The sequence below is a fragment of the Rattus norvegicus genome, chromosome 11, assembly GCF_036323735.1.
Source record: "Rattus norvegicus strain BN/NHsdMcwi chromosome 11, GRCr8, whole genome shotgun sequence".
Taxonomy (NCBI): domain Eukaryota; kingdom Metazoa; phylum Chordata; class Mammalia; order Rodentia; family Muridae; genus Rattus; species Rattus norvegicus.
The window spans coordinates 45,325,231-45,348,503 of record NC_086029.1 but is presented as its reverse complement, the minus strand read 5'-3'; the positions used below and the strand labels follow the sequence as shown (position 1 = coordinate 45,348,503).

Genomic DNA, 23,273 nt, shown 5'->3' with positions numbered 1-23,273 from the left:
TCTGGAGCTGTGGTGTTCAGGGAGGGGACGCTCACACTGTGTCTTGACGCTGGCACTCAGCCACGGGAACCACACACATATGGTTGTGGGAACCACAGTTTGCACCCCCAGAAGTCTGGCTGGCTCAGGCAGGTCCCATTCCTGGTAGCCTCCTGGTGTCTCTGCTATGCGGAGCACCAGAGTGTGGATAAGGAGTCTGTGCTGGACAAAGGTCAAGCCCTCCTCACTCTGGACACCGTTACCATTCCCTGAAAGGGTAGCAAGGGGAGATGGCCTCGCCTCTTCATACCAGCAACAGAACTGACAGTGATCAGGCCAAGGTCCCATTCACCCTCCCAGTATCTCGCAGGCCGATGCAATGACCCCTCTTCACAGGAGGGGAGTGTCCCCGAAATAAGCCACTTGCCTCAACGGAAAACAGGCAAACCAGTGTCTCCATTGCAACCTCTGAGACTTGAAAGTCGTCCCCTTGCTCTATCACTGCCTGAGCACTGTTGGTTCAGGAATGGGGGACAGCACAGAGGTGAGGTACCCAGAACCTAGAGATGCTTGGGGTCCCCGCACAAGCCGTAGCACAGCCGGCATCCTCTGTTCTGTTGGGGGAGTATTTTAGAGGATACTGCCCTGGATTCTTCTTTTCTGTCCTCACCAATATGAATTTCTCTTCAGACTCTGCTGTAGAATGAATGCTGTAATCCCTACTTAAGACCCTGGTCAGAGGAACACAGGGGACAGGAACTGAGTTCTGCCCTTTAAGACGCCTTAGAAATTGACATGCAGGTCTAACATTTAACAAATGTTAGGCAGGTTGAGCACTCACAGGAAACACTGCGGGTCAGGTGGCTGGGGTAGAGGTGACCTCTGCCCTCCCATCAGAGGTCCCAAGTGTTGACTCAGTGACAGCCCCCGGCACAGAGATCTGAGTGCTGCACAGGTAGTGGTGATCCCCAAAGGAAGCAAGGCCACCCAATGGCATGACAGAGTCTGGAGTAGGTCGGACTTCACTCTAGGCTGGGCCCGACTGACATCGTCTGAGCAATAGACCCACTTCTGCAATCCCAAAGAGAATGGTCACTCCTTTCTTGGTGCCTTCAATCACGCTAAGGCATGTTAAGGACCCTCATAAAGCCTCAGCCGTTCACTTAATGTGATCTGCCCAAGGGACAGCTCTCACTGCATGGAATTGTCAGAAGACAGTCAGTGCTTCCCGGAGACCCAGAGCAGACTGGACAGAACAAGCCGCCTTCCGCAGGCACCTGGACCATCTCCAACATCCCCTGGCCTGAGCCACACAAGTCAAGTCTGCCGTGTGTGCTACTGTCAGTGAGCCATGCCCAGAACCTTCTACTCTGTAAGACACCTGGAGGCATGAGGTCCTCCTGCCTGCAGCTCCCCACACGAGGTGTCAACACCTTCTGTTATGAGTGAGGGTCCCCTCACCCCATAAGCTCCCAAAGTACCTGGGACTTCCGGCTCCACTCAACAAAGGAGTAAAGACGTGGAAGAGGTTAGAGAAGAACCACGGGGGTGCTGGGGCAGAAAGATGTCTTTACCTTCAGCCTTTCAGGACTGAGAGGAGGAGGGGAAAAAATGGAGGAGAGGTTAATTCAGCAGGTGCTTAAAGAATGGCACCTGCCACACAATGGCTAGCGTGACGGGACTTTACCCAGCCTGACTATAGGCTCCTCCAGGCCTAGAAAACCCAAGTGGAGGTCAGAGGTGCAGACAGCCCTTACAAGTGAGGCACTGGGGTGGGGGCAGGGTTTCTTCAACATACTTCAGCGAAATAAGTTATCTGCAGGAAAGGACACTGCAGAGACCAGACAGGGCCTTTGGTGCCCTCAGAACCACAGTTCTGTCTGGATACTAAAGGCCACTCTCTGTCTGGAGGAGAGACGGTGCCAACGGAGAATGAGAGGTGTTATGAAAACAGCGCCTTTTCTAGAAGCGGGTGACTTATCCCTGAACCCTTGCCCAGGGAGGACTCTGCCTAAATACAGAGCCCTTTCCAGACGTGTCTCAGACTGATCTGGCTGAGAGGAGCAGCCTCGTGGTGAGGGCTGAACTATTTCCCCTGGGAACTGTCTGGCAGCTCTAATGAGGAATAGCACTTTGCATTTATAGAGAGCCTTTCATCTGTGGATCTCAAAGCTGTACCACAAACATTAATTAACGCTCACACCTGTGAGGCAGGTGAGTCTGGTTACCCCCCACCCCCAAAAAAATGAGGAAACAGAGGTTTGGGAAGAAAAGGGGATCTAGGGGGACGAGCCACCAGGGTTAGTAGTATCCCTGATTTGGGGAATGAGTATTTCAGATTTGCAGCATCCTGACCACAAAGTCAGGAAGCCTCCCTGGGCTGAGTGAGGAATGTGGGTACCGGAACAGGAGTAGTGGGGATGAAACCACACAATTCCTTCTTCCCTTTCCCAGGCAGCCTGTCACCTGCCGAGTCCATGAGCGTCAGGGAGAATGGGTTCCTCAGACCCTGAAGGCCTTTGAAACAGCCTAACCAGACAGGTCTCTGTCTGGCTCAGGCTGGGTGCCTCCTTTCAAAGTAACCGTTGGAACAGTGACCGCGGCTGATCTGCACATGACTAACCGAAATGTCTACAGCCAGTGGGAGACAAATGGTTGGCAAATCCCGGGGCTCTTTCACAACCCTCTCTTCTTCCAGGATGCAGAGCCAGTGGGAACCAACCCCTGTGATCACAGGTTCTCACCGGTATGCTTAGGTGATGCTAATCCAGTGCTGGCTACCTGGTGGGAGGGACTCTGGAGTGTTCTGACTTCTGGGGCTGTCCTAGATTTACTGCCCTCCGCAGAAGCCAAAGGAAACACGGCTCAAAACCACCAGACGCTGCTGCAAGGAAGTAGCCTTTCAGTGGGGTCACCTGTCCAACACCAGGACTGTGAAAGCTGACACCGCACAGTGTGGGGGAGGGGGTACGCCTCCAAGCATCTGGGGGCATGACTGCTTTCCTGTACGAGGAGGTATCCTGGGCCTTTCTTTACAAGGGTCCCAGATGAGAAGGTGCAAGCCTCCCTTGGGGCTCGCCCTGACACATCACCCTGGAAACTGACTCAACATCTCTGTGTCCTGACTCACATCCTGTTGTGCTCTCTGAGGCATCCAAGAGGGCATTACACCAGCTACCCATGACCGAGGTGCACTGGGAGGGCGCCCTGAGGATGACTCTGCCTTCTTCCTTGCAGAAAGAGGGGGAGTCTTCTAAGGAAAAACCCAGAACAGGCCTCTTGGGTTTAATATCTTCACAGACCAGTTTGTCTCTTTTAAAAAGCAAATGTTTACTTTGTATGGATTGAAGGTGAATGAAAGACTTGTTTTAGGGATGCCTGCCAAATGGTCAAGGAACGGGGTTCTGACTGCGGCCGAGCCCCACCATCCTGACACCAGATCTTCTAATTCCCTGGGAAACCCAGGCTGTGAGGTCAGGTGCCAGGGCCATCAAAGGCTCGAGCGAATCAGGCTGATGTCCCTGAATGTCCTTTCCTTGGACAGGGAGGGCACAAGGCTGGACCAGGGGGGTGCTTTGGATTTTCAAAGCAGGAGCATTCGTTCTTCTGAACGGAGTTGGTTTCATTGACAACTTTAGATAATGGCTACTTCTCCTGCCCTTGGGTTTGGAGTGTCCCTCCTCCCCGGCTCGTTTTATAAGCTTAGTTATTGGTGTTCGATCTTTCAAATACGTCTTCAGCACCAGAAGTTTCCCTTCCAACGCTGCCTTTCCTCCAGTCCCTAAATGTTGGCCTTTCCATTTTCGTTAAGTGACCAATAGCTTGAACATCTTCTCAGATCTCTTCTCTGAATGGCTACAGCATTTACAGACAATCTCCCATTTTCGAGGATTTCCAAGTAATTTTTCTGTTACTAATTTTTGTTCCTGTTTTGCAGGGGAGGTGTTGCGTTTTTAGCTTAAGTCCTTGTGGCCTAAGAAAACACCCCGTATGACTATGCTGCTAAGCCCAAGTAGTATTTCATCGCCTCAAACGTAGTCTGTCTTAGTGAGTGCTTTGTGCTTTAGAAGAAGAAAGGAGCTGTCTACCAGTGTTCATTAAGTCAAGCCGATACTCTCCAGGTCAGCAGAGTCTGAATTTCTGCTTGCCTGGTCTATTAGTGACTGAAAGAGGGTGCTGAAGTCTGTGGTCGTAAGGATGGGTTTGTCTGCTCTTCCTTGTACTCAGTTAGCTCTCCCTCAGGTCTCTTGACACCCTCCGTTCACTGGGTTAAGGAATATGTATTTTCAGTTGGCCACATTATCATAATGTAACTCCTCTCTTATCCCCGAGAAGCTCCATCTCCAGTTAGCTCTGTATAAAACTGATGCAGCAGCCTGGGCCTTCTCTGGATTGATGTTAGCATAATTCCTCCCCACCCCTTTATGCTTAACCTATCTGAGTCTACATTTAAATGAGCCGTTTGTATGCGTCAGGTAGTTAAGTTTTATTTGTAGCTTGTTCTGACAACCTCTGTGGTAGATGTAGACAATTCGCCTTTACAGCGTTTATAGATCCAGCTGGGTCATTATCTGCCACCGTCTAACTTTTATGTCTGCTGCCCATGGTTCTTCCCCCTACCTGCTTTTCTGACTCCTCTCACCGTAATGAAGCACTTTACTTGACTTCATTTTAGCTTGCTCATGTGTCTATCAGGTATGCAAATAAACTCTTTAAAAATGTGCTTGGTGGGAGCTAGAGAGACGGGTCAGAGATAAACGCACTGACAGCTCTTCCAGCGGACCTGGGTCTGATCCCTGGTAACACGAGTGGCTAAAGGCTGTGTTAACTAGGGAAATCCTAGGGAAATCCAGCACCCGATTCAGGTCTCCCTAGGCACTACAAGCATGAGGTGCACAGATAGGATGCAAGTAGAACCAATACCCACATTCATTAAACAATAGATAAGTAATAAATAAAATCTTTTAAAGATTGCTTCAGTGATTGTTCTAGAGTCTAAAAGCGAAGCCCACAATCAAATAATGTTATATTGTTATATGCTGCTTATTTTTATTTTTTTTACATTTTTAAATTAGTGTCTCTCTCTTTCTGTGTGTATATGTGTCCGTCTGTCTCTGTGTGCTTGTGTGTGTATGTCTCTGTGTATGTCTGTCTGTGTCTACCGCTCTCTCTGTGTATCTGTCTCTGTGTTTCTCTGTGTGCGTGTTGTCTCTGTGTATCTCTCTGTATGTGTCTGTCTGTCTGTCTCTGTGTGCTTGTGTGTGTATGTGTATATATGTCTCTGTGTGTCTGTCTGTGTGTCTGTCTCTCTCTGTGTATCTGTTTCTGTGTGCCTATCTCTCAGTGTGTCTCTGTGTGTCTCTCTCTGTATGTGTCTGTGTGTGTCTCTGTCTGTCTGTCTCGCTCTGTGTGTCTGTCTCTTTCTCTTTGTGTGTATGTGTCTCTCTGGGTGTATATGTCTGTGTGTCTGTCTCCCTCTCTGTGTCTGTCTCTCGGTGTGTCTGTCTGTCTGTGTATCTGTCTGTCTCTGTATATGTCTCTCTGTGTCTGTCTGTCTCACTCTGTGTGTGTGTATATTTCTTTCTCTGTGTGTATGTGTCTGTGTGTGTATATGTCTGTGTGTCTGTCTGTCTCTCTGTGTCTGTCTCTGTGTCTGTCTGTCTCTCTGTGTGTCTGTCTCTCTGTGTATGTTTGTCTCTCCCTGTGTGTCTGTCTGTCTCTCTGTATGTGTCCGTCTCTCTCTGTATGTTTGTCTCTCCCTGTGTATCTGTCTCTTTCTGTGTATGTGTCTGTCTCTGTGTGTGCCTGTCTTTCTGTGTGTGAGTCTCTCTCTCTCTCTCTCTCTCTCTCTCTCTCTCTCTCGTGTGTGTGTGTGTCGTAAGTGGTGTGTGTGTGTGTGTGTGTATGTGTGTCATAAGTGGTGTGTGTGTGTGTGTGTGTGTGTGTGTGTGTGTGTGTGTGTGTGTGCTGCGCTGTACATATGGAGGTCAGAGGACCTCACAGGAATCAGTGGTTCTAGCCTTCTACCATGTGGGTCTTGAGGATCAAGCAAGCTCGTGTTGTTGGACAAGTGCCACCCTGCTGACCTGCATGACTCCTTTACTATCTGCCAATCATTTCCTTCATCTTGATGCTGTAACTGTCCAATACATTGTGGCTGTTACCACACTAACAGTTATCTTTCAGATCCATTATGAATAGAAAACGGGCTTTATTTCATTTGATTCGCTTCTCTGATGACCTCCTTTTCACTGCAGATCTAAGTTTCTGGTCTGCTTCATTTTCTTGCTGTCTGAGGCCCTTTAAACATGTCTGTTGGTGATCACTGATTTCATCAGAAGGTGTATTGAACTTCCCTTTGTATTGGAAGAATAGTTTGGCTGGGTATAAAACTCTGGGTTGGTTTCCGCTTTGCTCCCTTCAGATCTTTGGTATGAGTTTTCTGTGCTTGTCAGGTTGGGTTTAATGATTACAAAGCTATAGTTGAGAAAGGCATCCAATCCCCCCCCCCAACCCCGTGTCTTTGTTTTTTTTTTGTTGTTGTTGTTTTTTTTGGGGGGTTTTTTTTTGTTTTTTTGTTTTGTTTTGTTTTGTTTTGGTTTGGTTTGGTTCTTTTTTTCGGAGCTGGGGACCGAACCCAGGGCCTTGCGCTTCCTAGGCAAGCGCTCTACCACTGAGCTAAATCCCCAACCCGTGTTATTTTCTTCCTTGTTGTTCAAGTTTCCCATGAAATCTGCCTTAGGCTGCTCTTAAAGCTCTTGGTTGGCAGTCTACACTTAGATGGGATCCCATAAGAACCCAATGGAGTTCCTGGGTCACAAACATGTCTCTTTTGGACAGGACTATGGCTCTCCAGACTTTATTCTCATTGTCAGCCTAGCTTCAGCTTCCTGCAACTTGTGACATCCCCATGATGTACTCCTATGAACTTCTGTTTCTAAGCAATAGTCCTTAGATTGGTCTTCTATGCTGGCCTGCCTCCCAAGGCTTGGGTGGAAGCCTGGTTTACTGCTAGAATTCTGTGGGAGATCCAGGAAGATCGTAGATTCTCTGTTCTGCTTTTTTCCTTGTTCTGAAGATAAGAACGGTAACTCTGCAGCTCTTTACATTTTGGTGCTAAAAACTGAAGAATCAGGCCACTCTGACACAAATTATGTGATAGGCTCATGGCAGACTCAATGACATTTTGACATTGGTCCCTTTAAGGCATTCTTTTCCTAAGTGAAATGTGTTGTGGTCCTTTATACTCTCTCCCTACCTTCTCCCTTGTCTCTGACCTCCATTTCCAATGGAAGGGAGTGGGGTTCGGGAATGTGAAAGGAGCCCCTCTTATCTATGATTTGTAATGGCCTTGGTTGTGTAATCTCATCAAAGCCATTTGCCCTGAAAACAAAAACAGCCAGCATACGGAAGGCTAAACTTTTCCGGTGCTTTCAAAAACAGAAGCATGAATTGATTAAAACACTGAATTCCTGCTTTCTCTACATCACAAAATTCTACCTTCCTTACTCATAAATCATCTAATCCCCAGAGCCTACCACTTCTCAGGATACTCAGCTCCAAGCACCGCAGTAGTGCCTGAGTCCCACCCCAGTGCGAGTCTGTGTCGCCTCACCTGTAGGCACCAGATAAGCCTCTTGGTGGGACCTGCTCAAGGCATTTCTTTTAGCAATGCAATCACAGAACTCACTCAGATTAATTATGATGGTCACATATTGTGACAGGTCTTTTTTTTTCCTGTAGCTCGCTTGTTCCTTGATAGTACTCTTGGTAGTCAGAAGACTATGAGTCTTGCCTGAAGCTAGTTTATGGTGGAGGCAAGATTCAACCCCAAATCTGGTTGACTTTTCTACCCTGGGCAGAGCATAAGCAGGTCACAAGTGTCACTGCTGTCCTCGCCTCTGTCTTGGAGACAGCCATTTGCAAGCCCAAAGTAAGTGCGTGATTTAGTAGGCAGGCTCTATTCAACCTTTACCCCATCCTGTGGCTGTAACTCTAACAAAGGAAAGACTATAAAACCATTCACTAGTGGGTCCCGACCACCAGGTCCCCCTGTGAAGCAGAACTATTTGTGGAAACATGAATGAAGGAAAAAGTAAACAATCTCACCAGCCTACGAACAGACAAGTGTTTGAATGAGTGAGTGAGTGAATGAATGAATGAATGAAGCCACTCTCAGTGTGCTAACATGTGCATGAGGAAGGCACCTTTCCAACAATCACATAGTTAGAAACCTTTCCATGATGAGCTGCAGCAGGGGCCATGTGGCTCAGTCAACACTATCACTGGTCACCGCTCCTGTGCCTGGCACGTGGTGTATGTTTAACCAACTCTTGTTCACTTGGGTGGACTGGCTTACCAGAGGCAACTCCTTCAAGAGTACTTCGCCTACACTTTGCAGAATGCCTAACACCTGCTGTCTCTCAGCCTGTAGCCTTTTCTGGGTAGCTCCCATTTAATCCCTCCTTGTGGCATTTCCCAGAATGCACATAGTTATGATTGTAAGTACCTGCACCTCGCCTCACGTCCCCTACCTGACTCTTCCCTGACTCTAGGGACACGTAAGTTAGACGATGCAACGTTGAGTTGGACTAATTTGAATGGGGACCCTCCCCTGTCGCCACTGGACGGTTTTAGAGATCAGAGACAGAGAGAGAGGTATGGAGGTTTGATCCAGAGCACCTGGCCCTCTCACCAAACGGATGGGCCTGGACTCCTTTTTCTGCTAGGCAACCAACAACATGGTTGTTTTGATTCTGGCTTCCCCTGTTCGAGGCCCCACCTCCCCTCCCGTCCTAACGATGACGACAGAACCTCTCATACAAGCGCAGAGTGCGCTGAGCCGCTGTGCGTCTTTTGCTTTGGTTTTTGTTTATTTGTTTGTTTGTTTGTTTGTTTCTGTTTTTGTTTTTATTTGATCATTTGACAAAGCTGAAAACAACCCAAATCACAAGGAGAGGCTCACCACCACCACCTACTGGTCCACCCTTGGCAAAGGACCCGAGTAGATTCCTTGTGATGGTGGAAATGAAGGTGGCTTCCGGTATCCCACTCAACAGTGTGGTGGGAAGCAAGATGAGGCCAAATCTATAACCTGCATTAAAAAGGAAAAAAAGGCACGGACGCTGAGCCCGAATCATAAAGGTCATTTTCCCGAAGCGAGGCTGTGAAGTATTGTGCAACGTTTGCACGGCTTAATTACAAGTTTAGAAAGGCCCAGCCTGAGTTTTTCACTACAGTAAAACATGACAGAGCATGAACCCTGCCATCATGCTTCATGCTTAGTGTGGTTTCAGACACAGGGCTGGGGGTGCTAGGCTGTCTACACAACAAGGCACGGATTACAATACCGCAATTCACACCCCGGGGGCCTCTAGGACAATTACGGAGCCTCCTTTGTTTGCCTTTTAAGTGATTACACTATTTGAGTAGCGTATGTCCATTTGCTGAGTGTGTATAGGGAAAGCGCAGGCGCATCTGATTAGAAAATACCTGGGCCCCGCACACTCTCTGCAGCAAGATGCTTATAGCGAGTGTCGTGGGATGCAGGACGGTGTGCTGTTCCTGTGCACCTCAGAAACAGTCGGCTGTAAAACTGCACTAGGCACCACCTCGTCCAAGCACTCACTTGTCTGATGTGCCCCAGCTCCCTTTTCTGTACCAATTCTTCAAACAAACCCTCCACCGTTTGGAAGGAAGTCAGGAGGTTCGAAGTTTAAAACGTTTGTCCAGGAACAAGCAGGTTTGTGGCCCTGAACGTTTTCAGGTTTGTTGTGTTTTATTTTCCTGGACACTAAAACCAAGGTGAGCGGGAGAAAGCAGCTGGGCGTACTTTGGAGTCAAGTGGACAAAAGTCACTTGCCTCGAGTCTCTGCTCTGTCCTGGTTCCTTCTCAATGACATCTATAAAATACATTCTCAAAGTTCTGCCCTTTTCAAAACGCTGCTGGATCCGAGGCACCAGGCTACCGGTTTGGTTTGATGTGAGGCAGCCTCACTGGTGTGCCTGTGGCCTGGTCACTCGCCGTCTTTGTCTTTGCTGTCTATCTGTCTGTCGTCTGTCTGTCTCTTTCTCTGTGTGTGTGAGATCCTTTTACTGTCATGATTGCTATTGTTTCTGTGGCATTTGGTGAAATAGAAAGTGTTTACAAGCCTGTGGACATTTTTGTCAGGGTTTCCTCATATTCCACATCGCCTCACATCTTTTGTACTTCCGGACAAAGGTGACCATCTGAGCTGATAAAATGTTTCTGGTAATTATAATTGTTGGCCAAGATGTCATGTTTAGTACCTCAAGTCATCCAGTCTACCAGAGTCCAACTCCAGTATAAACCATTCCCCACAGTATTAGTGTGAATATATTTGTGTGTATTTGTGTGTATATTTCATACGTGCACATGTATGAAAGGGTTACCAAATAAAAATCACTCTAAGTACACGAACTGAATTTCAGTGTCTTTAGGGGGCTTTCATACAACAGAGGCGTCAAATACTTGGACTCTACTGGTCTCGTTAGATGCAAGCAAACAAGCTGTGTACATACATGTGTAATTATTTAAATAATGGTTAATAATTCTCATTATCAGAACCTCTCGTTTTAGAAACTCCGCCCCACCCCATCTACCACCAACATCCTTGTCTCCCTGCAGATGCCAGGCAGATCCAGCCGTCCCCACCGTGGTCCTATGACCAGTCTTACCAGTACCTGGGGTCCATCACCTCTTCTGTGCACCCGGCGACACCCATTTCTCCCGGCCGAGCCAGTGGCATGACCAGCCTCTCAGCGGAACTTTCCAGTCGACTCTCAAGTAAGCCCTGTGAAATCATACCTGCAGAGGGACTGGAGGGGAAGGTTTGGAAGGGCCACAGGAGACTCAGGAAAACACAGAAAGACACAGAAGAGGCAGGACATGGACCAGGAAAGGGTTCAAAGACCAAGTCTCCTGCCTCTGCGCTGGTCCAGTGCCTGAGCGCCAATCTTCCCTGATGTGCTAAGAGGTGACAGATAAATAGGCAGACATGCCTCAGACAGTCTGTCTCTTGGGTATTTAGGGTTCACTCATATCTGGTGGGAAACATTGGTGGCTAAGGGCTACCATCTTGAAAAGTGAAAGCGGCCTAAGGATTTTTTACCTTTGGCCAAGAAATTAACATCCCAACTGAACGCTAGGCCGTGGCTGCTCTTTCCTGGAGTGGTGAGTTTTCACGGGGGGCCTGCGTCCAGCACAGTGGGGCACATATTGGAATAGGACACAAATACGCCCCAAGATAAACATTCCCAGCTAAGAGCTGTTCAGACCAAGGCTAGGAACCAGGTAGAAAGCTCAGGTGTCATGGTTAGCATAATTGTTGTTAATATGAGCTCATTAAATATTAGTCATTTAACCTAGGAGCCCTTTGGACTTGGCACTCCTCACCTTCGCTCCTGGGCAGGGAAATCAGAGTTACAGAGGGGAAAAAAATCCCTTTGTTGAGGGCAAAAGAAGAAACTTAGAGTTTGGGGCTTTGAAATTGGAGCTGAAGCAAACTGTGAAACACTTCAGAGAGCTTCGTCCTTCTGAGGCCCCAGTGAATGCACTTGAACGCGTGCTGGGGGAGGGGCAGACTTTGCTTTTGGACTCATGGAGGCAGAGTAGAACAGATGAGGGGGCAGGCAAAGGAGTTGGGGCTGCTGCCTTAAATGTTGTGAAAGACTATGTTTCCAGACAGCCATGATTGCTTAAGTCTCTGTGGGTCAGTTGCTCCATCACGATCACCCCCAGCTCACCTGGCTACGATAGCTTACCATTCCCCAGCAACCGAACTGACATTTGGGCTAAATCATGATTTGTTATTGGGGGTTGGCCTATGGGACAAACAACAGTTAGATGCACTTTGACCTCTAGACACCAGTAGCGAATGCCCCTGTCTGTCCATCAGAAATGTCTCTGAGGCTGGGGACTGACTCAGTTGGTAAAGCCCTTGCCTAGTAAACACGAGGACACGGTATGGACTCCAGAGCCCAGGTATAAAGGCAGAGTGTGGTGGCACAACCTGCTAGTTCCCTCATGGGGACATGGAGACGTGTGAGTAAGTTTAATTAGAAAGTTACAGGCCGAGGAGAGGACCGGCCTCAAAAGAACAAGTTGGGGTTGCTGAGGAGCAAAACCTCAGGTCAACCTCTGGCCTCCACACACACGTGTGCCTGCACAGGAGGGTACTCATCAGCGAACACTCAGGACCCTCCCACGCCCCGACACAAACACAAACACAAACACAAACACAAACACACCCACACAGACATTGTTGCCGGACACTGTGATTTGTCTCAGCTGGGCACCGAGAGAGCCTCTAACTTCAATGAGCCCTTGGTACTGGACTGAAATGCCAAAGCCAGCTTTCTCTGCTTTCACCTGACTTTGGGCCGTCAGTGCCAACATTTCCCTGGCAGCTGACAGTCTCCAGAATCGAGAGGGTGACATAGAAATGCTGGCATTCGTTCAGCTGGCTGTGTGTAAAAACCTGTCCCCCCTCGGGGACACAGTGTGATCGCAGCAGCAGCACCTGTCAACATTCAGATCCCTCCCAGTGACACTCCTGTCCACTCCATCTGAAATACTGTTCTCCTTGGAAATGTCCGCAGTGTGGGCTTGTCCCTTGAAATTTATTACACAAGTCCTTTAGCTTGGTCACCGTCCAAAATGGGCACCTAGGGCTGACTTCTCTGGCAGAGTGGCCATCGCACGCAAGAGTGGCCTCTGACACTCTCCATTTACTCTCTGAGAATCGCATGCATGGGGACGATCTATTTGGTCCACTTCCCTTCCTCCTTTCAATGCCCCATACCATCTCCCTCAAAACGTCATGTCCTTTAAGGTTTTTTTTTTATTAATGCTTTTGATTAGTCGAGTGCAGGGAGTGACACCCACAGACACATGGGCGTAGGGACATTCACTATGACATGGGCAATCTATCAGCAGCCATTGTCACCCAAAGGAGAGTAAGTTACAGGTCCTAATCACAGCTATATGATCTGGATTTCAACAATACAAGCAAGAAGGAAAGGTATTTAATGGCACAGGAATGAGGGGAGAGGGAGAGGGGAAGGGAAAGGGGGAAGGGGAAGGAGGAGGAGGAGGGAGAAAGAAAGAGGGGAGAGGGAGAGGGAGGAGAGGGAAAATGGGAGGGGAGGAGAGAGAGAGAGAGAGAGAGAGAGAGAGAGAGAGAGAGAGAGAGAGAGAGAGACCTCATCAGGACCCAAAAGCAACCCTCTGCTACCCAATAGGAAAGACCAGAGAATGATAAAGAAGCCACACAGAAAGTGAGCTTCAACTTGGCAAAACTCTAGAAACCAAGGCCCCAGCACAGGCCTCAAAGACCTGTAAAGTGTTGTCATAAACCTGGCCCAGAGAGGGTGGGATCCTTGAGAGGAAGTGGCAGGGCAGCCAGGCCTACAGCTTGTCGAACTTGACCCCCCCTGTGGTTGATGTGCCTTCTAATCTCACCGTAGGGCAGCTTCCCCCAGCCCCCCCTGCCTCCTCCCTCTGGGCTGCAGACAGGCTCTCTGTGCCTTGCAGACAGACTCCACACCTTGTCTGAGAGGAGCCGCCCTGTGAGGGGGTTACCTTTCCTCCGAGTTTCTTTGCTTCCTTTCTTTCCCCCCTTCGTTCTCTTTTTGGTAATTAATGTTTAGCTGCCAACCTGGGCGACAGACAGTGCGCACTAATCTGAGTCACGCAGAAGATCCTTTTAAGGCGGCCATTATCTGCTCTGGTTGTTTAATCCTTCGGGGGCAGTGGGAGGGGCCTGAGATGGGACTGCTTTCATCCACTCGGGCTTTAGAGCCCAGACTAGCTCTGTCAAGGCAGAGTGCACCATAGAGGGGGAGGCGCTTCCAGTGAAAATAGCTGAACCTTCTAATCCTCAGACTTCCTCCTTTTAAAATCTCCCCATGAATGGGGGAGGGGGCAGTCACCTTAGATACTGAATTGGGGGGATGGGGGAACTAGGTCAGCCAAAAGGACAGAGGAGCCATACCTGGGTGATGGATAAATTCTGTGTGACTGCTGATTTGTAAGAAAAGAGGTTAGACCGGATTTAAAAATGAAAACCCATGGAGCTGGAGAGATGGCTCAGTGGTTAAGGGCCTTTGCTACTCTGCCCAGGCCCCACATTAGCTGGCTCACAGATGTCCATAACTCCAGCTCCAAGGCATCTCCCTCCTTCCTCCAGTGTCTGCAAGCACACTGCACTCATGCATGCATACGTACACGCACACACACGTACACACACACACACAAACACACAAACACACACGCACACACAAACACACACACACGCACACACAAACACACACAAACACACATACACACACAAACACACACTCACACACAAACACGCACACACAAACACACACACAAACACGCACACACAAACACAAACACGCACGCACACACAAACACACACACACGCATGCACATAACTGAAAATAAAGTACAAAATGAAAGCAAGCATTTGAATAGAGCATTGGATCTGAACATACCTAAAAGCCCCAGTTTTTTATTACAAAGTATGTGTAAAAAGAGAAAACAACCAAGACAGGGAGGGATGGAGATAGGAGGGGAGGAAGAAGAGAGAGAGGGAGGGAGAAAGAACTTGACCTCCCGCAGAAAGACGCCACACTCTCTGAGATCTTCCACATACTCTGCCCCCAGCAGCTGAGACTGTAACATTACTCCTGTGCTCATGCCCATGACAAATCACGGACTCATTCGGGATTCCAGTAACTTGGTACCATTACCACATTACCGTGTAGGAATTGGAATGGACTGGCAGAGCATGTTCAGACACGGCTGTGAGACGGGGTGACCTCTCGTTCATTTTTTTTTCCCAGTGGATTCACCTTTTTTGTCTCAGGACAAATGAAGCAAGAGGAATAATGGGCAGAGCCCTTTGTGTCCAGAGTATTGCATCAGATGACAACAAGCTGGATTGTGTGTGCCTAACGCTCTCCCTCCTACCTCAGCTTCTCCCTAGACTGTATAAATCTAACTGGGGGCTGGGGGCGAGTAATGCTTCCTGTAGACTCTCAAACACGTCACGGCTCTCTGTAAGCAAAACAAGTGACACAGAGTTTGCTCGCCGAGGTCCCTGGTGAGGGCACAGAGATGAACCCTGAGGAATGAGGTGTGGTCTGGTCAGAGGAGAAGCTAGAGAACAGCCTAGCTAGGGCAGTACCAAAACCACTGTTGGTTTACAGCCTTTCCCTGCCCACATGTCTGACTCGCTTTGAAAAGATTAACAGGAGTGTTTGTTTGAAAGTCAGACTCCTGGTTTCCTCATTAGTAGAGGGATTTGCTGCAGACTTGGGCTGTTCCTATAAACTCTAATTACCTCTCTGATGAGGAGTCTACTTCTTTCACATTCAGCCCAAATGTACACAAGAGTTCCTTTTGTAAAACGGTGTTAGAGCAATAAAAGATTATTGAGAGGGGGTGGGGGGGAGAGGGAGAAACAAGAACACAAACCCTAGCTCCCCTTGCAGGAATAATAGCCTTGGAGCAGAAGGAAGTTGGTCACAGCCCATGCCTTCCAAAAGCAGATTAATCCGCCAGGATAACTTTCCTTTCAAAGGAAGTTTTTCGTTCCCTTCAAGTTTCTCTCTAGCAGGCTCAACTCAAAAGGGTCCAGACCATAAGCCAGCTGAGCTTAGGCATTCTGGAACGCAATTTGAGAATTTAATATTTCGAACCTTAAGTTCTTGCCTCTGCCCTGTGTTGTTGCTGCTGAGAGGGGCTGGTGAGAACAGTACAGTCCCAGCCTGCCCTCACGCTGACAGACAGACACAAGCCACCGCCAACACCATCCTAACTCACTGTGGTGACTCTCAGCAGGGGGCGGATGTGCATCCCTTCCTGCCCACTCTCAGATTATTTGGCGATGTCTGGAGTACTTCTAGATGTCACAATGGGAGGGGGGCCACCACCAGCATCCTGTGGGTAAAGTCGGCAAGGACTAGTCAGTCTCCAACCACCCACTAGACATAATACGGCCCAAAGATGCCAGCAGTCAGTGCCACTTTTGGCAAACCCATCTGCAAGGGAACCCATGCTGGCCCTCCTGTCCCCTGGTCTGCCTCAAAGGCAGCCTGCACACGTGCAAAGTGCAGAGGGACCTGGTGAACCACCGGAGGAGAGCCAAGGGCAGTCTGTAGAACTGTGAATTTAAAACGAATCTTGTGGTTTCCGGTTTTGATATCCACTCGTGTTAGAAACTAGTGAAGCGGCAGCTGGAGAGGTGACTCAGTGGTTAAGAGCATGCACTGCTCCCCTGGGTGGGGGGATATTGGCACCCTCTCCTAGCCTCTGGGGGCACTGCACTCACATAGGGCACTGCACTCACACAGGCACATACCCACACAAGCATAAGCATGATCAAAACTAAAATCGCCTTTAGGAAGAAGACAGCGACACAGGTCTTAGATAAAGTTGAAACATGAAGTCAGATGTCTATTGTGACTGTAGATGGGAACAAGTCAGAAGGCAGGGACAGAGGCAAGTGATGTGCCAATCAATCACCGACATTCACACCCACTGTCCCCACCACAACACACGCTGCACCTAATAATAGGAGATTAGCCAATTTACAAGTGTTCAGAGCCCATGAAAACAACAGTTTTCTGTTATCCAATCTGAACACCGCGCGCAATGACATAATGTTGTTATTATATACTTCACATTTAATATTGTACTAATGACACGTCAGCACACCCATTACCAGGTACCTTAGAGTTTCGCCACTGTATACTGTCATATTAATGCTGTTATGCCAGTGTACTGACTATATTACCAATATTCTAGTCCGTATTAATGTTTTCATATAGAGGGTGCGCTTTTTTTTTCCCCCAGTGAAGGGCCAAATGGAAACTGTTCAGCATTGGACACTCTTTTGTCCTGATCACTTAATAGCAGTGGAATCTACTTAGCACCCATGAAAGTGCACACAGGACCACCTTGTGCTACAGATTGAGGCTATGTCTCAACAGGGCAGAAATACGAATTTCATGTGTTTTTGTTTTTTACAGTTTTACCACCATTTGAAAAGGTAAAACTCATTCTTTTTTAAATCCTTTTTTTTTCTTTTCTATTTTTCGGAGCTGGAGACCGAACCCAGGGCCTTGCGCTTGGTAGGCAAGCGCTCTACCACTGAGCTAAATCCCCAACCCCGGTAAAACTCATTCTTAATTCCTAGGACACACAAAACTTCTCCCCAGTCAAACTCAGCCGAGTTTGCCAGTCTGGGATCTAACATGCATTTGTACTGTAAGCTTACATTAGATGACAGTGTATATGACAGGTACCTACATATGCTGTGGCATGTCAAGATATATTTCATACACTGCTGCACCATGTCCTGCCATCTCTCTGTCTCACACTGTTTGACATGTGTCATGTCAGACATGCTGGGGGAAGGAAGCCCACTTCTTGCTGGGTAGTCCCTACCCCCCTCCCTGGCAGCAGCACTCTGTGTAGAATCCCATCTTCGGTGACCGTATCTTGGGTAGTTATCTGTCCTGTTGACTTCTAGGTAAGTGCCCATCTCAGGCAGGAGTATTCTCAGTGGTCCCCTCCTCCCTGGGCAGGCAGTCCAGTGTGTTGTGTTGGGTGGGAGCATTCTCCACGCTCCCTCCTCCGTGGTCAGGGCCAGTCTGGGCAATTTTGTATGTCCTGAGTAGGAGCAGTCCCTGTGGTTCCCTTCTCCAAGGTCACACTGGGCAATCTTGTGTGTCCTGGGTGGGAACAGTCTTAGTAGTCGCCCCCTCCATGGGCTGGGACACTCTTGGCAGTCCAATGAATCAGGGCAGGGGCACTCTCTGGGGTCCCTCCTCCATGGGCGGGAGCACTCTCTGTGTTCCCCCACTCCCAACCCTTCCACTGGGCAGGAGCACTCTGGGCAGTCCTGTGTGTCCTGAGCAGCCAGTACCCTAGCCTCCCTGACCACACACTCACGCCATCTCTTCCACTCACTCACAGCAGCCCCGGACCTGACAGCCTTCGGCGACCCGCGCCAGTTCCCCACGCTGCCGTCCATCTCCGACCCGCGCATGCACTACCCAGGCGCCTTCACCTACTCGCCTCCTGTCACATCGGGCATCGGCATTGGCATGTCAGCCATGAGCTCGACCTCTCGCTACCACACCTACCTGCCGCCGCCCTACCCAGGCTCCTCGCAGGCGCAGGCCGGGCCCTTCCAGACCGGCTCGCCCTCCTACCACCTGTACTACGGCACCTCGGCAGGCTCCTACCAATTCTCCATGGTGGGCGGCGAGCGATCACCCCCGCGCATCCTGCCGCCCTGCACCAACGCGTCCACCGGAGCCGCGCTGCTCAACCCCAGCCTCCCCAGCCAGAGCGACGTGGTGGAAACCGAGGGCAGCCATAGCAACTCGCCCACCAACATGCCACCCGCGCGCCTGGAGGAGGCTGTCTGGCGGCCCTACTGAGCGCCTTCGGGGGACTGAGCCCGCCGTCCATGCACAGACCCCGCCAGGAGAGCCCTTGGAGGCCAACAGGAGGGAAACTGTGAATGCTTCTGATTTAGTAATGCTGTGAATAAAAGAAAGATTTTATACCCTTGACTTCACTTTTTAACCACGTTGTTTATTCCAAAGAGTGTGGAATGTTTTCGGTTCCGGGTGGGGAAGACGCAGCCCATCCTGTTTGGCATCTATTTCTTTTCCGCACCTTATTGATTGCAAAAAAAAAAAAAAAAAAAAAAATGCCTGTTTGCATCTGGGTGGTCGTTATTTTTAAATATGTATAGATTTGAGCTTGCTTTTTTCCTTCCTTTGACCAACTCAAAGAAATAAAATTCCCTTCTCTGTAACGTTTATTTAACTTTTAGACTTTCATGTAGCTGGGGGATTTAATTTGTGTTTGGTTTTTGTTTTTGTGTTTTTTTTTAAAGAGACAGCTACAGCTTTGGGTCATTTTTTTTTAACTACTGTATTTCCACAAAGAAATCCCTAGATATTTATGTATCTCGATGTTTGAACATTTACATATGTGTTGATACTTTTTTAATTATTTAAATGTACTTATATTAAGAAAAATATCAAGTACTACATTTTTCTTTATAATAGCCAAAGTTAAATATTATTGCATTGAAGATGGCTGGAAAAAAAAAAGAGATGGGTTATGCGATCGCTTGTTTATCTAGAGATATTGTTTACATTAAACTCCCTTTGTTATTCAAACAAGTTGGTAGCTGATGCAGCAATGTTTTTAATTGGATTGTAGACACTGAGGGTCACTCCAAGGTCAGAAGTACAAATTTTCTGCTCATACCTGGCTTCTTCCCTTCAAAAAGAAAGGCAAAACTCTTCCCTCAAAGGGTACAGAGGGGTGCCGAGGATTACAGCTCTGAAGAGGATTTCATTTTGGCCTGGAGATATGCTTGCCCCAAGGCCTCCTCGTTCAGGCATGCTTCACAGAGCTCAGCCAAGTAAACTGTTGGTCAGGGGTTTAGTGTTTATATAGACCCAAAACCACTGACTATAATCCTTTAATGGCCTTCTATAACTAGTACCTGCTCATTGATGAGACCCAAAACGCGAGGCTGCACCCCAAAGATCCAAACAGAAGAGGTAAGAACAGGCGCCCTTGAGGCCCAAAGGCTGAGTTTTAAGAGAGTGTACCCCAAAAGTCTGAAGGAGCCAGTTTCCCTCTACCTATCGTAGTGGGATCGGTCATGGGAGATAGAGACCATGTCAACCTGTGCAGGACGCTTTAGCGGACCTGTGCTGCTCCCTCACCAGCATCTTTCTCAACCAGGCTGAGCCCCTAACCTTTGGGGTTTGTGCACTTTCTCCGTGCGCCTGCGCGATAGGTTCCTGCCTCTGCAGTCTGCCTTGGCCACGGTTCAGAGGTGCATGGCGTTGCTGTAGTTGTAACGGTACTATTGTTATAGTGGAGGACTTGCTCAAAACTCAGTCGTTCTACATCGTATACATAAGCGTAACTGCTGGTTCTGACATACATGTGCTCAAAATGATCTGGTTCGTTTTCGGTTTTTTGTTTTTTTCCTTCTTTTCTTAATGTACCTCTTAAATTAGTTGAAATGGTGTCAGGTCAACTCCGAAGAGCGTTTGAAAGCAGGACTTCAGAGCAGTGTTTGACTTTTTTATTATTATTTTTATTGTTATTTTATAAATTTAAGCATTCATATTAGATCTTTGGCTGCAGGCAGCAAAAACAGCTGGACTTATTTAAAAAAAATACAACTCGTTCTTGAGTTACCTTTATCTATATCTCTATCTATCTATATATTGATCCTTTGTTTTACATAAGAGCAGCAGCACTTTGGTAACCTGTGATACCAGGTTGTTCTTGTCTGGAGAAGAGCTCTAGCCGAATTCGGGGGAACCCAGAATAGATTTTTCAGATCAGACATACTTCCTCCTCCATCCATCTCACTCAGTTATTCCACAGAACATGCCTACAGCTGTGTTGTCAGAAAAAAAAATGAAATTTCAACTTCTCGAAAGGACCATTAGTTTGTTTCTCCAAAATTAGATGTTCCCCTTAGCACGGGCTGCCATGTCTGGCCTGAGAAAACTCTAGGGAAAGACAAAGGGAGAAGATGTATAGTTTTCCATATTCATTTTGATACCTGAAGATGCTCTAGCCCTAAGAGGGGAGACAGATAATCTCACCAATGGAGCCTTTGCCCTGGACACCATGCATCAAGAAGACTTGGCACTTTGTTATAGACGGCCTGGTGAGCCATTTAGTGTTTCCTAAACCTTTATCAACGTAGGCAGTATTTAGTCATCTCAGAGAAAAGCAATCAATCAGGAACTCTTCGTCTTGGAGAGAGATTCCGCAGGGCAGATATTTTTCTACCTGAGAAATGGTATTCATTGTCTTCAGGTGCATCAGGGGGGTCTCCTCATTCTCTGTCTTCAGGGAGGAGCCACAAGTCAATTCTGAGATGACGGAGCTGTTGGGATTACTGGTCCAGAGAAAGGGAAAAATGGAACAAGCCATTTCTACTGCTTAGCCAAGCCCCTATGTATGATTTGGACACCTGCTTCATTTCTTCTGGTTTTCTTGCCTCCTGTGACCCCCCAGTATGCCTTCTTACTTTTCTTTTCCCTCCTTCAAACTCCACACTCTCTTCCTGCATAGTCTATAGGTAGGCAACACACACACACACACACACACACACACACACACACCCTCTACCCCATACTAAGTGTCCAGAACACAGAAGGTCCAGTTCTTCTCCGTTTATTAAAGAACAGGGTGAGTCAGCCATTCTCTTGCTCACGGGTTGTTTTTTCTTTCTTTCTTCCTTCCTTCTTTCTTTCTTTCTTTCTTTCTTTCTTTCTCTCTTTCTTTCTCCAACAGAACAGAGGCGTTGCCAGCCATTTTTGGGTCTGCTTTCTGTCCTGATACTGCAACAGAAACTCCGAGGATCCCAACCCATGGCTGAGCGACCGTGCTGCTGCTCAAACGCCCTGTGCAGACAAACGCATGCTCGGACTGGAAGGAGTGTCTCTCCTTCGGCCTCTTTTCTTTCAAACAGCCTCAGCTGAGGGCTGCAGATTTCTTTCTTGAAATAACCTTTCCCCCCAGGACATTCTGTCTTAGGGGTTTTTGGTTTTAATGATTTTTTTTTTGTTGTTGTTGTTTTTTTTATTTTTGTTTGTAGGAAGAGGCGTGAGATGTCGAGGGTCTTTCACACATGAAAATAAATGGTTTGACAACAATCTCAGAATATTTTTCCATATCTGAACAAAGTACTGTTTTGTGTGCTCTATGATATACATTTATTTGGGGTTTTGGCGGTGGGGCGGTTAGTCATTTGTTGAGAATGCCTTCCCTCATTCAGCTAGGTCAGCACGGACAAAGCTGACCCTTGGTCTTCTTGTTTTTCCTCAGAAGAGTTGTATCAGCAAACTCAATTGTATTTATGTATGTAAATAGATTTCAAGCTTCATTATAAAATATTGTTAATGCCTGCAATGACTTTTTTTTCCACATTTCGTGTGTGTTTCTAAGGACTTTTTCTTACATTCGCTAAATATTGTAGAGGAAAACAAAATGCTTCTCTCCACTTGTTTATTTTAGATTTAAAAAAAAAAAAGCCAAACTCCTTCTTACTCACTTTTATAAACAGATAATAAACAGCATGGTTCCAATTATTTTAAGTTCACCTTATGTTCTAGGAGAAATGAATGTGCAAAAAAAAAAAAAATCAATCTCCAATGAACTGTTGGGCGTTTCTGTGACTCTGGACGTACAAAGATCAACAGAAAGAAAATAAGCTTCCAAATTGAAATAGCAGCAAAACACATGTATTGGGAGGGGGGAACACCTCAGAAAATGCAGTTCTCCAGCCTCCAGCTACTGCCCACGAATGTGGCAAGTGTCAGAGGCGGTCACGAGGAATCCTGCAATCGGTACTTGGGCCTCTTCCCGGTTCTAACATTCAGAACACCTCCTAAGGGCACTGTCAGGCTCAGGTCTTAAAGCACATAAGAGAGAACGTCCTAGACCCCTTCTCAGTAGCCCAGGAGAGCAGTCACTGCACTGCAGCTGCCAGTGCAATCAGTAAGCCAGCCCCACCCCCACCCCGGGGAGTCATGCAGAACCAGTGCAGGGCAGCCCTAAGCCACTGAAGTCTCCCTCTCTTTGTACTGTGGTCTTTTCTGTAACTCCAATATTGAAACCCATGTGAATGGCAAATAAACAATTTGACAAGCACCTATGCCCTGTCAGATCGATTTCGTCTGTCCGTTCTGAGATGTGTGCCCAGAGCACTGTAACACACTATGTAAATTTTTCCATGAAGCACTTCAAGTTCGAGGCTGAGCCCTTCCTGAAGTACTTGAAGCCCTGGCTGCTGGGGAGGGGGTCAGGAACCCCACGGGCAGGGGGTTCTTTAGCTATGAGAAGTTTGGGAGTGTGTTATAATTTCTCTTTAAAACACAAGAAGGGCTAAAGAGATCTCAATCAGTAAAGCCCTCCTCACAGGAGGACCTGAGCTGCGCTCCAAGTGCCTACGTAAAAAGCCCCTATGATTCTGTGTGCTTGTAAGTCCAGCACAGGAGAGACGGTTTCCAGGGCTCGATGGCCAGCCAGCCCAGTACACTTGGCAAGTCACACACACACAACCACACACATACCACACACACACACACACACACACACACACACACGTACATACACATATATACACAAATATGCACACACATACATATACAACACATGCATGCACATGCATATACACATATATACATACACACATACA

The 23,273-nt window shown here is 47.8% G+C and overlaps 1 protein-coding gene across 5 annotated transcripts in view; it reads left to right on the top strand.

Moving 5' to 3' along the window:
* Runx1 (RUNX family transcription factor 1) overlaps window positions 1–22,726 on the top strand; it is a 234,523-nt gene extending 211,797 nt beyond the window's left edge. For 3 of the 5 annotated variants that reach the window (XM_017598053.3, XM_008768599.4, XM_039088599.2), the window contains 2 exons: window positions 10,628–10,786; window positions 17,990–22,726. In XM_017598053.3, coding sequence (XP_017453542.1) covers window positions 10,628–10,786; window positions 17,990–18,459 — 629 coding nt within the window. In that variant the 3' untranslated portion in view covers window positions 18,460–22,726. The remainder of the gene's footprint in view (window positions 1–10,627; window positions 10,787–17,989) is intronic. The other 2 variants (XM_008768598.4, NM_017325.2) reach the window with 2 other exon arrangements.
* The last annotated feature ends 547 nt before the right edge of the window (window positions 22,727–23,273 follow it).